Source organism: Pseudophryne corroboree, chromosome 2 (assembly GCF_028390025.1).
Source record: "Pseudophryne corroboree isolate aPseCor3 chromosome 2, aPseCor3.hap2, whole genome shotgun sequence".
NCBI classification, from domain to species: domain Eukaryota; kingdom Metazoa; phylum Chordata; class Amphibia; order Anura; family Myobatrachidae; genus Pseudophryne; species Pseudophryne corroboree.
The window spans coordinates 969,092,416-969,106,020 of NC_086445.1; the positions used below are offsets into that span (position 1 = coordinate 969,092,416).

The 13,605-nt window shown below is 42.4% G+C and overlaps 1 protein-coding gene across 1 annotated transcript in view; it reads right to left on the bottom strand.

Moving 5' to 3' along the window:
• TMPRSS15 (transmembrane serine protease 15) overlaps nucleotides 1-13,605 on the bottom strand; it is a 220,963-nt gene that overhangs the window by 136,896 nt on the left and 70,462 nt on the right. Inside the window, exon 5 of the mRNA XM_063953710.1 lies at nucleotides 9,913-10,039. Within this exon, the coding sequence (XP_063809780.1) occupies nucleotides 9,913-10,039 (127 nt within the window). The remainder of the gene's footprint in view (nucleotides 1-9,912; nucleotides 10,040-13,605) is intronic.

The following is a 13,605-nucleotide window of genomic DNA, read 5'->3' on the forward strand; positions in this document are numbered from 1 at the left end:
TCTATTATTATTATATACTCCACCCCCAGCCGTCCAGCCATGAGGGAAGGTGCCATCACCAGTAACAGCACCTATACGGAGATACAACTGACTACCTGTCCAAGACCCGCCAATGAGACCCTTCCGCTAGGTGAAACAGTGCTCCTACTCTGTGCTTAATATAGAATGCTCCTCCTTCCCCCATTTCCTCCCAGTGCCCACTCTTCCACAACCACCCCCATTTTAGTGCATGTTACTGCACCTCAGATGCGCTGCACTGGGAAACAGTCACTGGTGTTCATTCCGACCCGTTCGCACGCTGCTGTTTGTCGCAGCAGTGCGAACGGGTTGGTTCTGCGCATGCATGGTGGCCGCATTGCGCAGGCGCGTCGTTGCCCAGCGATGCCCGTCGCCGGGCAGCGACGCCGCTAATGACAAAAGTGGTTGCAGCAGCGACCACAAGAAGATTAACAAGAGGAAGGGGTTCCGGGGCGTCAACTGACCATTTTCCGAGAGTGGTTCGGCGAAAGCAGGTGTGTCCAGGCGTTTGGAGGGCGGATGTCTGACGTCAATACCGGGACCTGCATCGCTGGAACGATCGCACAGGGTAAGTAACTCTTACCCTGGTCTTCTTTTACAGGAAACTTTTTTTGCATAGCAGGGCTGCACAAGTGATCGCAGCCCTGCTATGCAGATATACACTCCCCACATAGGCGGCGTCTAGTTGATCGCACGGGCAGCAAAAAGTTGCTACGTGCGATCAACTTGGAATGACCCCCACTGTGAGAAGCACTGCTAAATAACTTGATCAGGAGAGGCACTGTGAGGAATTATAGTGATAAATCCGTAATATTTTAAATTAGTATGGAGTTATTTCATACGTCTTCCTCAAAATGACGGTAAACACTGTTCTGTTAAAAAAAAATCCTTGGGGCTAACGTTACTAAGTGCCAGAAATTGAAAGCTGCTAATTCTCATCAGGTTTTACCCCAGTTTTAAAATGTAATAATCTCAAATGCAAAACACACAGAGGGGCAGATTTATTAAGCTCGGTGAAGTGATAAAGTGGAAGGTGATAAAGGACCGGCCAATCAGATCCTTACTGCCATGTCACAGGCTGGGTTTGAAAAATGACAGGAGCTGACTGGCTGGTCCTTTATCACCTTCCACTTTATCACTTCACGAACTTAATAAATCTGCCCCCTGGTTATGTATTTAAATTAGAGATGTGCGGCGGCCACTTTTCGGGTTTTGTGTTTTGGTTTTGGATCTTGATCTCCATTTGTGTTTTGGATCTGGATTGGTTTTGCTAAAACCACCCTTTCGGGTTTTGGATCTGGATTTGTTTGAAAAAAACATAAAAACAGCTAAAATCACAGAATTTGGGGACATTTTTGATCCTACAGTATTATTAACCTCAATAACATTTATTTCCACTTATTTCCAGTCTATTCTGAACACCTCACACCTCACAATATTGTTTTTAGACCAAAAAGTTGCACCGAGTTAGCTGGATGACTAAGCAAAGTGAGACAAGTGGGTGGCACAAACACCTGGCCCATCTAGGAGTGGCACTGCAGTGGCAAACAGGATAGCAGTTTTAAAAGCTAGGCTCCAAAGAGCACATCATGCAAAGAAAAAAAAGAGGTGCAAGATGGAATTGTCCTTGGCACCTCCCACCCACCCTTATGTTGTTTGAACAGGACATGCACAGTTTAATAAACCCATCATTTCAGCGACAGGTGGTCCCCCTGGAAAAAGTTCACCAAATTCTCAGAATCATAGCTAGCTACAAACATACCACCTCCTTCTTTGATGACTTTTCACATTATGAGAAGAGGCAAGAGGAAGAGGACAGTGTCAAAAAGGTGATTAAAAATTAGAGAGGCACACGCAATCAGGAACAACACACAGACTTTCACCTCCACTCCTATATTGGTGTGGAATGGAAAGGACTTCAACCAAGCAAATATATACTGTAATTACCACATTACTGGACAAACTGAAAAACTAGGGTCCAAAGCTTCCGAATTTGTATCCCATTCTCCATTTTCAGGGATTAAATTAATCTCAGATTTAATGAGGGGATGCAAATAAACTGGTATATACACCACAAGAACAAGATTGGATATTTTCCCCTCCACGGAATCTGGAAACTTATTTTGTGAATATATCGCAGGTTTCTTTTTTTCCATTTTTTTTATTGCATTTGTATTTACATTTTTTGTGGCAGATGCCTTATTTTCATTTTTCACAGCTCCTAGTTACATGCATGTGAGCATACCTTTTTCTCCCAGTTACACACATGTGAGCATACCTGTGTGTCCCAGTTACACGGATGTGAGCATACCTGTGTGTCTTGTTTATTTTATTCATATTTTATTTTTAAATACAGCAGCCCCTTAGATGTTTTAGCAGCCCTTCCTGAGCCCCCACAGCAGCCCCGAATGGGGAAAGTTGAGTTTGGGTGGGTTCGGTACAGTACTAAGCAGAACCGTGCAGTGAATTTTTGTTCTTGAGCCCCTGCCCTAGTGGAGCTTACCACTCTACAGTCAAAACTAATTTCATACTTTAAGTAGGACTGTGGGAGGAAGCAATGCTAACCTCTGTGCCCATAGCATGCCTCAGCCTGGCAAGCCAGACATCTTCCTGGCTGTAAGCCACCATGAAACTCCATACTGGGCCTTATTCAGTAATTGTATGTGCCTCACAGGAGCTCCTGGCCCATCTAGTGCTGCAGTGCAATGGAAAGCTGATGCAATGCAAGATCACCAAAATGCTGTTCTTCTAACACTGCGTGGTCTTCTGATAACCCTACACAGCCCTTAGGAAAAGAACCCTGTACAACAAATGCGCATCGTGTAAATAAATAATCCCAAAATGTGGAACATTAATAATAATAATAAATAAAAATTAAGGTTGACTAATTGGAGCCATTCATTTGAGTGAGTCCCTAACATAAAATAAATAAGAAGAACCTCTCTCTAATGTTAGGTACACAGTTCACACTAAAGATGAAGATTAGCTGGTTCAGACAGGGCACCCCTGGAATTATATGGCAGACATATAGACAGGTTTTTTTTGGAAAATCTAGTTTTCTCTGGCAGTTGTGATTTGAAGCTTGTTTCATATATTGCTCTAGGCTTTAATTAAACATAGGATCAAGTACAGCAGCACCCCTGAAATTATACAGCAGAGCTTCTGGACTTATACAGCAGATAGATAGCATCCCTGGACTTATACAGCATAGGCAGCACCCCTGGAGAATTACACAGCACAGCAGACAGGTAACAGCACCCCTAAACTTAAACGGCAGTAGGGCAGCACCTCTGGACTGATAGGGCGGAGTAGCAGCACCCCATATAGGGCAGCACCCCTGGAATGATGTGGCAGACAAAGAAAAGACGTGCAAGATGGAATTGTCCTTGGGCCCTCCCACATACCCTTATGTTGTATAAACAGGACATGCACACTTAAACAAACCAATCATTCCATTGACATGGTCTGCCACGCGACTGTGGCTGCAATGATTGGTTTCTTTGGGCCCCCACCAAAAAAGAAGCAATGAATCCCTCCTTGCACAAATTGGCTCTACAGAGGCAAGATGTCATCCTCTTCCTCAGAATCCCCCAGTGTTGACATCCTCATCTTCACAGAGAAATAATATTCAAACAAACCACATCATTTAGGTCTTAGTGGACTATTTACGCTATTACCCAAAGTTTCTGAACTTGACAATGACATGATGAATGCGCTGCAGGTGACGTATAAGGGAGGATGTTCCTAGGTAGTTAACATCCTTTACCCCTACTTATTATGGATTGACAAAGGCAACAGATGGCTTGACACCTGTTGTCCGGATTTGTGGAGAAATAATTCCACACCAAAGAGGTGGCTTTTTTAATTTGCCCAGGCATGACAATGGGCTTTTTCATCCCATGGCCAACAACTGTCTCCACTGGTGCCTTATTCAAACAAACCACATCACCATCAGAGTCACATCGTAAACTTACTCCTTGGTGCCAGCTACACCAATATCCTCCTCATACTGGTGTACTTCTACATTGACATCCTCAATCTCAATATCAGCAAATGGACTGGTGGTGCTCCTCCCAGCACTTGCAGGGGCCATGCAAGTGGTGGTTGGATCCTCCTTTTCCCATACAGTCTTGGGAAGGTCAGTCCTAGACATCGCAACCACTGACACACTTGGACTACCTTGGGGAATTGTGATATGTCTGAATGCACAGTTGTTTTTTCCTGTGCTTTAACAAGCTTTATTTTTTTAATTTTTCGAGATGGAGGAGGGCTTCCATCTTCATGAGAAGCTGAACCACCAGTCATGAACATAGGCCAAGGCCTTAGCCTTTCCTTGCTACTACGTGTCGTGAATGGTATATTGTTAATTTTACATTTCTTATCAAATTATTTATTTATTTTTTTGGTTCTTAATTTTTGCTTCTTGGATTTTACATGCCCTCTTTGACATTGCGCATTGGCCTTAGCAGACAACGTTGATGGAATTGCATCATCAATGTCATGACTGGTGGCAGCAACAGCTTCAGCACTAGTACTAGGAACTGGAAGTGCTTCTTGATCTTTCACTATTTTTTCCTCCAAATTTTTGTTTTCCATTTCATAGGGCAGCACCCCTTTATTATTACAGTACACAGAACAGTGCACCTTTATTTTCACAACACCCCTGTAATTTTACAGCATACAGGACAGGGCCAGCACCCCTTTATATTCACAGCACCCCTGTATTATTTCAGCATACAGGACAGGGCCAGTGAACATTTATTTTCACAGCATACAGGAGGACAGTGCCTCTGTACTGTACAGCACAGTGACAACCAGGACAGCAACACCCATGTATAGCTGCAGCACCCCTAACAGCACATGAAACACCAGTGACAGCCAGGACAGGACCCCTAACATCACAGGGACACCACAGTGACAGGACAGCACCCGTAGAGAGCTCACACTGATCCCACCTGACACCAACACCCACAGAGAGAGAAACAGAGGTCCCTTTACTCTTCAAGTCCGGAGTGAAAATGGCAGCGACACGCGGCTCTTTATATGGAATCCAAAACCCGCAAGAATCCGACAGAAGGATAATGATTTTTGCCTCGTTCTGAGACCTGAGTCTGGTGGGAAGTCCCGAGCCGGACTCAGAGAACCGAACCCGCTCATCTCTAATTTAAATAGTACTGCCATTTTAATTTTGGGACCACACCACAGAGAATCAGCTGCTTGCAGAAGCAGCCACTTAGTAAATCTATCTTTAAATTTCAAACAATTTGAATAATAGAATATTAGAAACTAGACATGTGATTGAACATACTTAAAATATTATATAGGAGTTTCCCATAGCAACAGTGCAGGCTGAGAGGGTAAATGATGATGTCTGGAGCATTATTGCAGCTAAGCTACAGGCTGGAAATTGCAATTGGTTTGGGGCACCACTTGCACACCCTCCAGTGATGGCCCTGCCTTTTGACATATGTATTTAAATTTGCAACAAAACATTTGCTTGCAGAAAGGGAAATGCATGTCCTGCAATGTTTTTCCTTTGTACAATCCATCGCAGAATAGTTTGACATTATGAGCCTAATTAAGCTTGAGTTGTAGTTTTGCGATAAATTGCAACATGCGGAGGGCCGTCCAGCATAGGACAAGGCCACCCCTTATGCTGGATCCTGCCCCCCACTAACATGCGTGCACATCGCTATACCTGTGTTCTTAAGAGGCATACGCGCTGATGTGCAGAAATCATTGCATAGCGATTTTTACATAACAGCGTCTGAAGCTGAACTACAGTGGCAAACGCAGGATTTCCAGGAGGGGTTTTTTATCTATCTATCTATCTATCTATCTATCTATCTATCTATCTATCTATCTATCTATCTATCTATCTATAAAACTGAACGCACATACAGTACACACACACATACATAATTGTGTGGGTGTGTGTGTGTGTGTGTGTGTGTGTGTGTGTGTATATATATATATATATATATATATATATAAATAGCATTACAGCACGGCGGCACACGGTAGATTAAATTAATCACAACAAGCAGGTACATTCTGATGTTTTATTACTCTTGGAGGTGTGTGGTGTGTGTGTTTTTTGTAGTGTGTGTATGTGTGTGTGTGTGAGTGAGAGAAATTCAAAGAGGTCAGGTGGCAAATTAAATAATATATATATAAATATATATAATTATATATGTGTGTGTTTGTATGATAAAATACACAGACACAGACTGCACATACACTCGCACACACAAACATACATAACACCACTGACCCCACACATACTGTACATCTAATTAAACAAACATATACTGTACATTGTACTGCACACATACGTACTCGGGGGTTGCAGAAGGGAGACACTGCCAGCCACTGGAATTGTGAGGACATACGGAGTTGCTGTGCATGAGCAGCAGCTCCCAGTATCTGCAGGTCACTAGGCAGAGAGCTTTGTCGGCAATAGATAGATCCCTGCAGCGGTAGCTACGATCGTGGTCGCGTTTTTAATTGTAAATTTTTTTTTAAATGGAGACACAGCCGTCTCCGTTTCTAAAATAAGGAATTCAGTCCATCAGGGAGGGTTTCTGGATGCCCGGAACCCCCCCGCCCCCCCTGCGTGCGTTACTGAACTAGGCCCTAAATCAGGTGATATAAATTATATTGTCAGTGACCCAATATATCTCTATGTAAACTGCACATTATTATTAGGATAAGTACTTTACTTCTAAAATTGCTGCACTCTTAAGCCCCATACAGACTAGACGAGAAAATTAAAGATATCACTCAGAAGGGCCATTCTGAGCGATATCTTTTACACACAGAGAGGGGGAGAAAGATTCAATCGACTGTGCACCAGAGAGGCATATTGGATCTTCACTTTGGGTACTCTGATTCCAGATGGCCTAAACGAAAATTTTGAGCTCAACAATATCCGTTGATAGGTCTGGGGCTTAGGGGGACTTTTCCTCTCGTTGAGATTGGTTATCTCTATGTTATTCATTTATAATGGACAAATATATACAGAATTTATCTCATCAAATTGCTCTATAATTGCTTTTTGTATAAAACTACATCATTAGAATACAATAGGATGTATTACCTCGAAATGTTCATGAATATAAGTAGATCAGTACATGTATATTATTGCTCTGAGGATTATGTAAGTAAAAGTTAATAAAGATTTTTTAGAATTATATTGTCGGAGATCTATTATAATTGTTAAACTCAAAAATAAGTGTATAATGGATGTTTGAGGACAACTTAGAAAGGAATATATTATATTACAATATTGAACATTAGACTCTATATAATATAAACATTATGTAATTAAAAAGATGGAGAGAAAAAAAAATATTATTATTAAAAATTAAAAGAACATGTATGACACGCTGTAACATGTAACAACGAAGACACGCTGATGACATGCCGCTATTGATTAACACTGTCTGTCATATGTGAGATAAAATAAATATATGCTGCAACTCAGGGCCGTTTCTAGCCAATTTGGCTCCCAGTGCGAGATGTAAAAATGCGCCCCCCCCCCATATTCACATAAGAAAAAATGGGCCCCCCATAGATATAAAGAGGAAAACCATGCGCGCGCCGAAGGCGCACGTGCTCCCGGCAAGGGTGTGTGGTCTCGTTAAAATGGGCGTGGCCTCATCTGATCTCATCATCACGGCCAACACAGGATAAAATAAAAAAGGCCTCATTTTACACATTACAGCAGGCACGCGACCCCATTTTACACAGCACGGCAGGCAAGTGTCCCCATTTTACACATTGCGGCAGGAAAGTGTCCCCATTTTACACATTGCGGCAGGCACGTGCCCCCATTTTACACATTCCGGCAGGCAAGTGTACCCATTTTACACATTCCGAAGACAGGTGTCCCCAATTTACACAATACGGCAGGTGGTGGTGGTGAGGGGGGAGGGAGGGAGAGAGGGAGAGGGGCTGACTTACATTTGAAGCGGTTCTTCCCGCTCTTCAGCCGCCTCTCCCTAGTCTGCGCGGCGCCGGCCAGCTTGGCTCCCCCTTCTCCCTCCTCCCGAGCGCCCAGCTCGGGGGTGCGGGGTTTCGCGGAATGACGCGATTGCATTGTGACATCACAACGCAAACGTGTCATTCCGCGAAACCTCGCCTCCCGAGCTGGGCACTCGGGAGGAGAGGGGGGATTTAGTGCTGAAGAAGTGCCGTGGTGGGCGCCCCGTGCGGTTGCACGGCTCGCCCGCCGCAAGAAATGGCACTGCTGCAACTAATTGGTGAGTGCCTATTCTACTGGATTTGATATTTGATGTATTGCGGACTGTATTGGCCCTTTTTGGAGCACCGCCATATCGTTATATTGGAGCAGTGAGTGTGAATATACTATATATATATATATGTTTTTAAATTTAGCCACCAAGCCGTTTAATCATTTTTGGTTTAAATTTAATTATAATTATACAGATGAATTCACTATACATGATTATACACATGTTGGAATATTGGAACTTAATCCGCAGGTGTAATTGATTAACATTAGTATTCTGATTGGTCTTATTTGGAATAAAAGGAGTCCAGGGAAGTTCCAGCTCAATCCTCTGATGAAACCGCTGCTTTAAAATAGCGGAGAAATGCGTAAGGAATGCAGATATTCTACTCTGGACTTTGATGCAGATGACGCTCCAGCGGACGTGTTCATAGCACTGAGTGACTGATCCCCAACTCCGCCGTACTGCATAGAGGAAGACGGGCACGCATCTGACCAGACAGTGAAGGTCTAAGTCAGCAAAGGATTCTCCTCCAGCTGTGAGTATATGGGATCAACTACAAAAGGGCAGCAGCGGCGGTGACGTGGTCTGAACCTAGCACTATGATTACCAGTGTGTACACACGGCCTACCCGGGAAACTTTCAAATAGTAACTAAGAGCTGCAGTAATAGACACTTTGTAACTGCTGCAAGTATCTTTTACAAGTGGATTCTCAGTGCACAAATTTATGGGCTAAAGATCATACGAGTACTAAACTTGGCCCAGGAGAAAAATATAAGTTGATATATCCGAATATAAGCACCATATGGACTAAGGGATATTCAAATTACAGTGGGATCACTGTTGTTTCAGCTGGAGACTGAGGAACAGAATACTATTAATTTTTTTTCCATACATGTGTATTAAAATGTGATTTTCTATACATTTTTTAACTGTAATAAATTGTTGATTGCGTTCCCTGGGTAATTATTTATCTTTTACTCTTTCGTCTAATGTGTACACTCAATATCGTCAATATCGTTAATGATGCGCGCTCCCGCGCATCATTAATGACCCCATCCCTCATCTGAACAGTCCAGTCCATTAACAAGGGCCATGTTGCAGCATGGCCCCTGCTCCCCCTGCCGCACCCCCTGCCATCACTCCCTTCACGTGGCATCGGCAAAAGTGTATGCACTTGCTGATGCCGGCACCCCGCCGGGTCCTTGCGGCAGCCAATATCGCCGAGTACACACATCGGCTAGTGTGTACCCGGCATTACTGTTCTGCATTTCCTAATTACTGCCACTGTTAAAAGTAGCATACTGTAGAACAAAAAGTTAAAATGCAAAAACGTGCAGTATAATCAGTGACTCTGGCACTTTAATCTAGTTTACGTCAAGTCCACCACATAAGTAAATAACTTTCCAAGCCCTAGAGTGAGTTAAGACAGAGAAGCACAACCATCCTACTGTTCCTCTAAAGCTGTAGATAAGTCAGTCAAATGTATGAAAGTCCACAAGAAGCATTCTGTTTATTTCATATAATATACTTGTTGATGTTCTGAGCAGAATTCCATGCATCGCTTGTATTTAAAAAGTATACCTTAAAATCAATGTATTCTGGACACTATACATTATCGTGATTTGTATTACTCACCCTAGTCCTACTTGAAGACAAATATCATTAGAAATTGCCTCAGTCCAGAGATCTGCACATGCCATGTACCATTCAGTCTGAATGTTGAACTGAACCAAGCCATTAGAACTACTGTTGGAAAGTTGTACTAGAACAATACAAATACAGATGATTGTTACTAATGTGCCTGGACTAATTATTATTTCCTACACAGATATAACAGGTCTTTAAAGAAATATTTTTCAACCCAACTATAAATTACAATTGGAATTTCCCACCTGAGCTGAACTCCCTGTTGTCTGGGTTTTCCCAACAAACTAAACATCTATTTGACCTGAAATGTTTACCTTACAGTGCTGTACATTCAGGATAATTACTTCATTGAAGAAGAAAGTTCACAATTTTAAGAGGATTCATGTCAATCCATTTTATACAATATACTAATATAACTAGAACATTAAATTAAAAACAATTCTACAGCTTGAGTCTCCCATACTCAATATACAACATTTTTAAAATGCTACGGAGATAGTGACTCCTTTGCTTTCTGATAGTGCAATGTGAGTGTGGATCATTAGATCGACAGTGTCTAGGTCGACAACGTTTAGGTCGACCACTATAGGTCGACAGTCACTAGGTCGACATGTTCTAGGTCGACAGGTCAAAAGGTCGACATGAGGGGGTTTTGTGTCGTTTTCTTCGTAGAGTGACCAGGAGCCCCAATTAGTGCACCGTGTCCCCTCACATGGCTCGCTTCGCTCGCCATGCTTCGGGCACAGATTACCGTTCCAATTGTAGTCCACGTGGATCATTAAGTATGAAAAAGTAAAAAAAATGAATTTTTGAAGAAAAAACAACAACTCATGTCGACCTTTTGACCTGTCGACCTAGAACATGTTGACCTTCTGACCCTGTCGACCTTCTGACCCTGTCAACCTAGTGACTGTCGACCTATAGTGGTCGACCTAAACATTGTTGACCTAGACACTGTCGATCTTCAGACCGGATCCCGTTCAGTGTACACAAACTTTGTTTAATGCAGGAAATTATTAAAAATATTGTATAATATTAGCTTTAGGCTGTGTGTATAAGGTGTATATGAAACAGAAATGCATTCTGTGCTTAGACTTGGGTCTCATCCCCAAGATATATCATTGGAGGTCATTCAGATCTGATCGCTGGGCTGCTAATTTAGCAGTCCTGCGTTCAGATAGTCGCTGACCCCAGGGGGAGCGTATATTCGCCGTGCCAGTGTACGATCCTATGTGTACGCCGAGCTGCTAAAATTCACTTTGTGCAGCCTCTGCACAGCCCAGGACTTACTCCTCCATTGCGATAGTATCAGGCTAATTGGGGCAGGAGCTGACGTCACACACCCTCCCTGAAAACGCTTGGACATGGCTGCGTTTTTCCGAACACTCCCAGTAAACGGTCAGTCACCACCCAAACTCGGCTTCCTCCTGTCAATCACCTTGCGGTCAACCATGCGATTACAATTTTCGCACCATCCTGTCACTGGTCAGCGATGCCCTTTGTTGTTGTCCGACGCTCATGCGCATTGCGGTACATATGCATGCGCAGTTAGTACCTGATCGCCCGCTGTGCGAAAGCGCACAGCAGAGATCAGATCCGAATGACCCCCATTGTGTGGTATGTAAATATTCTAAAACATGGAATAATCCTATATCCAAAATACTTCTGGTCCCAAGCATTTCTGATATGGGAGACTCAACCTGTACTTTTTTAGAGCAGGAAGAGGACTGGTGTTTCAGACCAACAAGAGCAGACATTGTTCTATAAAGCTGTGTTGTGCTTACTGTAATATTATTTTATTTCTACATATAAATACTTTTATTTAGGAGACATGTTTGCAACACTGTAATTACTGTATATAGGTGAAACTGTTATGCTTGTGAGATTTTGGGCATGCTCACTGCTTCCCAATCTCCCTGGATTTGTTTCCATATGGTTTGGACCAGTGATGGTTTAAGAAAGGAGGGGACTTATTTGCAGGCCTCCTCTCCGTGGTAAAAAATTACAACAGCACTTATTACATCAATATGAGCAGACAGGTGTGTGTGTAAAGAGCAATTAATAAATCATTTATTAAAATGTATACACTTTAAAAAAGGATCTTTGCCTTACATTAATACGGCACACATTAAATCAAATAAATATTCAATGGAGTTTAAAAAAGAGCCTCTAGTAAAGTTCAGGACGAGGGACAAATCACCGTTTAATCCAGTGGTGGGTGAATATAAAGTGCAATCAGCCTTTCACTGTGGGGACTGTCAATTCCATGTATAATTTCCAGTCCTGGAGTGCCAATAAGCAGATTTGGTGTTCATCGCCCATGAGGAGTGCCCACTAGAACCCTACAATTGTGTGCTGGAGCCATTGCCAACTGGACCACCACCTATGGAATTTTGCTTATTGATACTCCAGGACTGGTAATTATACATGGAATTGACAGTCCCCACAGTGAAAGGCTGATTGCACTTTATATTCACCCACCACTGGATTAAACAGTGATTTGTCCCTATTCCTGAACTTTACTAGAGACTCGTTTTTAAGCTCCATTGAATATTTATTTGATTTAATGTGTGCCGTATTAATGTAAGGCAAAGATACTTTATTTAAAGTGCATAAATTTTAATAAATGATTTATTAATTGCTCTTTACACACACACACACACACACACACACACACACACACACACACACACACACACACACACACACACCTGTCTGCTCATAATGATGTAATAAGCCCTGTTGTCATTTTTTACTAGTTTATATTATTTGGATTGATTATCCATTGGTATTCAGATGCTTGGAAAACCAGCTCTGATTAAGCGTGTGGCTTATTTCCCTTTTGAAGCAAACTACTCCTCTCTCTGTGGTGCAATAGAATCTGGAACTGTGCACTCTGGGAACATGGCACCTGCAGCATGTTCCCAGTGACTTCTCTACTGCACATGCACAAATTGTGAAATTGGTTACCACGCTCATTAACAACCTATGAAAACCACAGACCCGAACTGCCTTCTCTAATCGCTTGGCTAGGTATGGTATAATTGATCAATATTTGTAAAGTCAACAATCAAAATCTAGTCTACAGTATGCCAACAGATACTTCATGTCAACAGAGTAGATATCAACAGGTTCTTAGGGTAAACACACATGATGAAGACTTGGAACTACACTACCCTATCCTTAACACTAATCCTAAGATTTGTATTGATCCAACCTCGAAATTTATTTTCATTGTGCAAATGTGCAACTGAAAGATGCAAAGCATACAATGAGGTCTGATTTCTGGTACAATGCAGGACATGAAAAATAGTTTTTTTAATGGAAAGAAATCTGCTATATGTTCCTTCTCCATCTCTTTCTTTTATTTACTTAATCACAATTGCATGAGAGTACATGGAAGTGCCTCATCTCTGCTCAAAAAGTCCCAATTCTCCCAAATCCATCCCCTCAGTTCAAGACAGTGACTATTAGAATCTATAATTAGTACAGCTTAGTAGATCATGATCAGGTTAGTTCTGTGAGCTCCAGTCAGTCTCCTGGTAACCAGTCAGCTGTGCAAATCAGGTTTCATTTTGCTGGGCTTAGTTCTGACTCCTGATTGCTGCAGGTGTAGTTAGATGCGTATGTGGTTCTTTGGTGCTAATTGGACATTTGAGCCTTTATAGGAAGTCTCCCTGG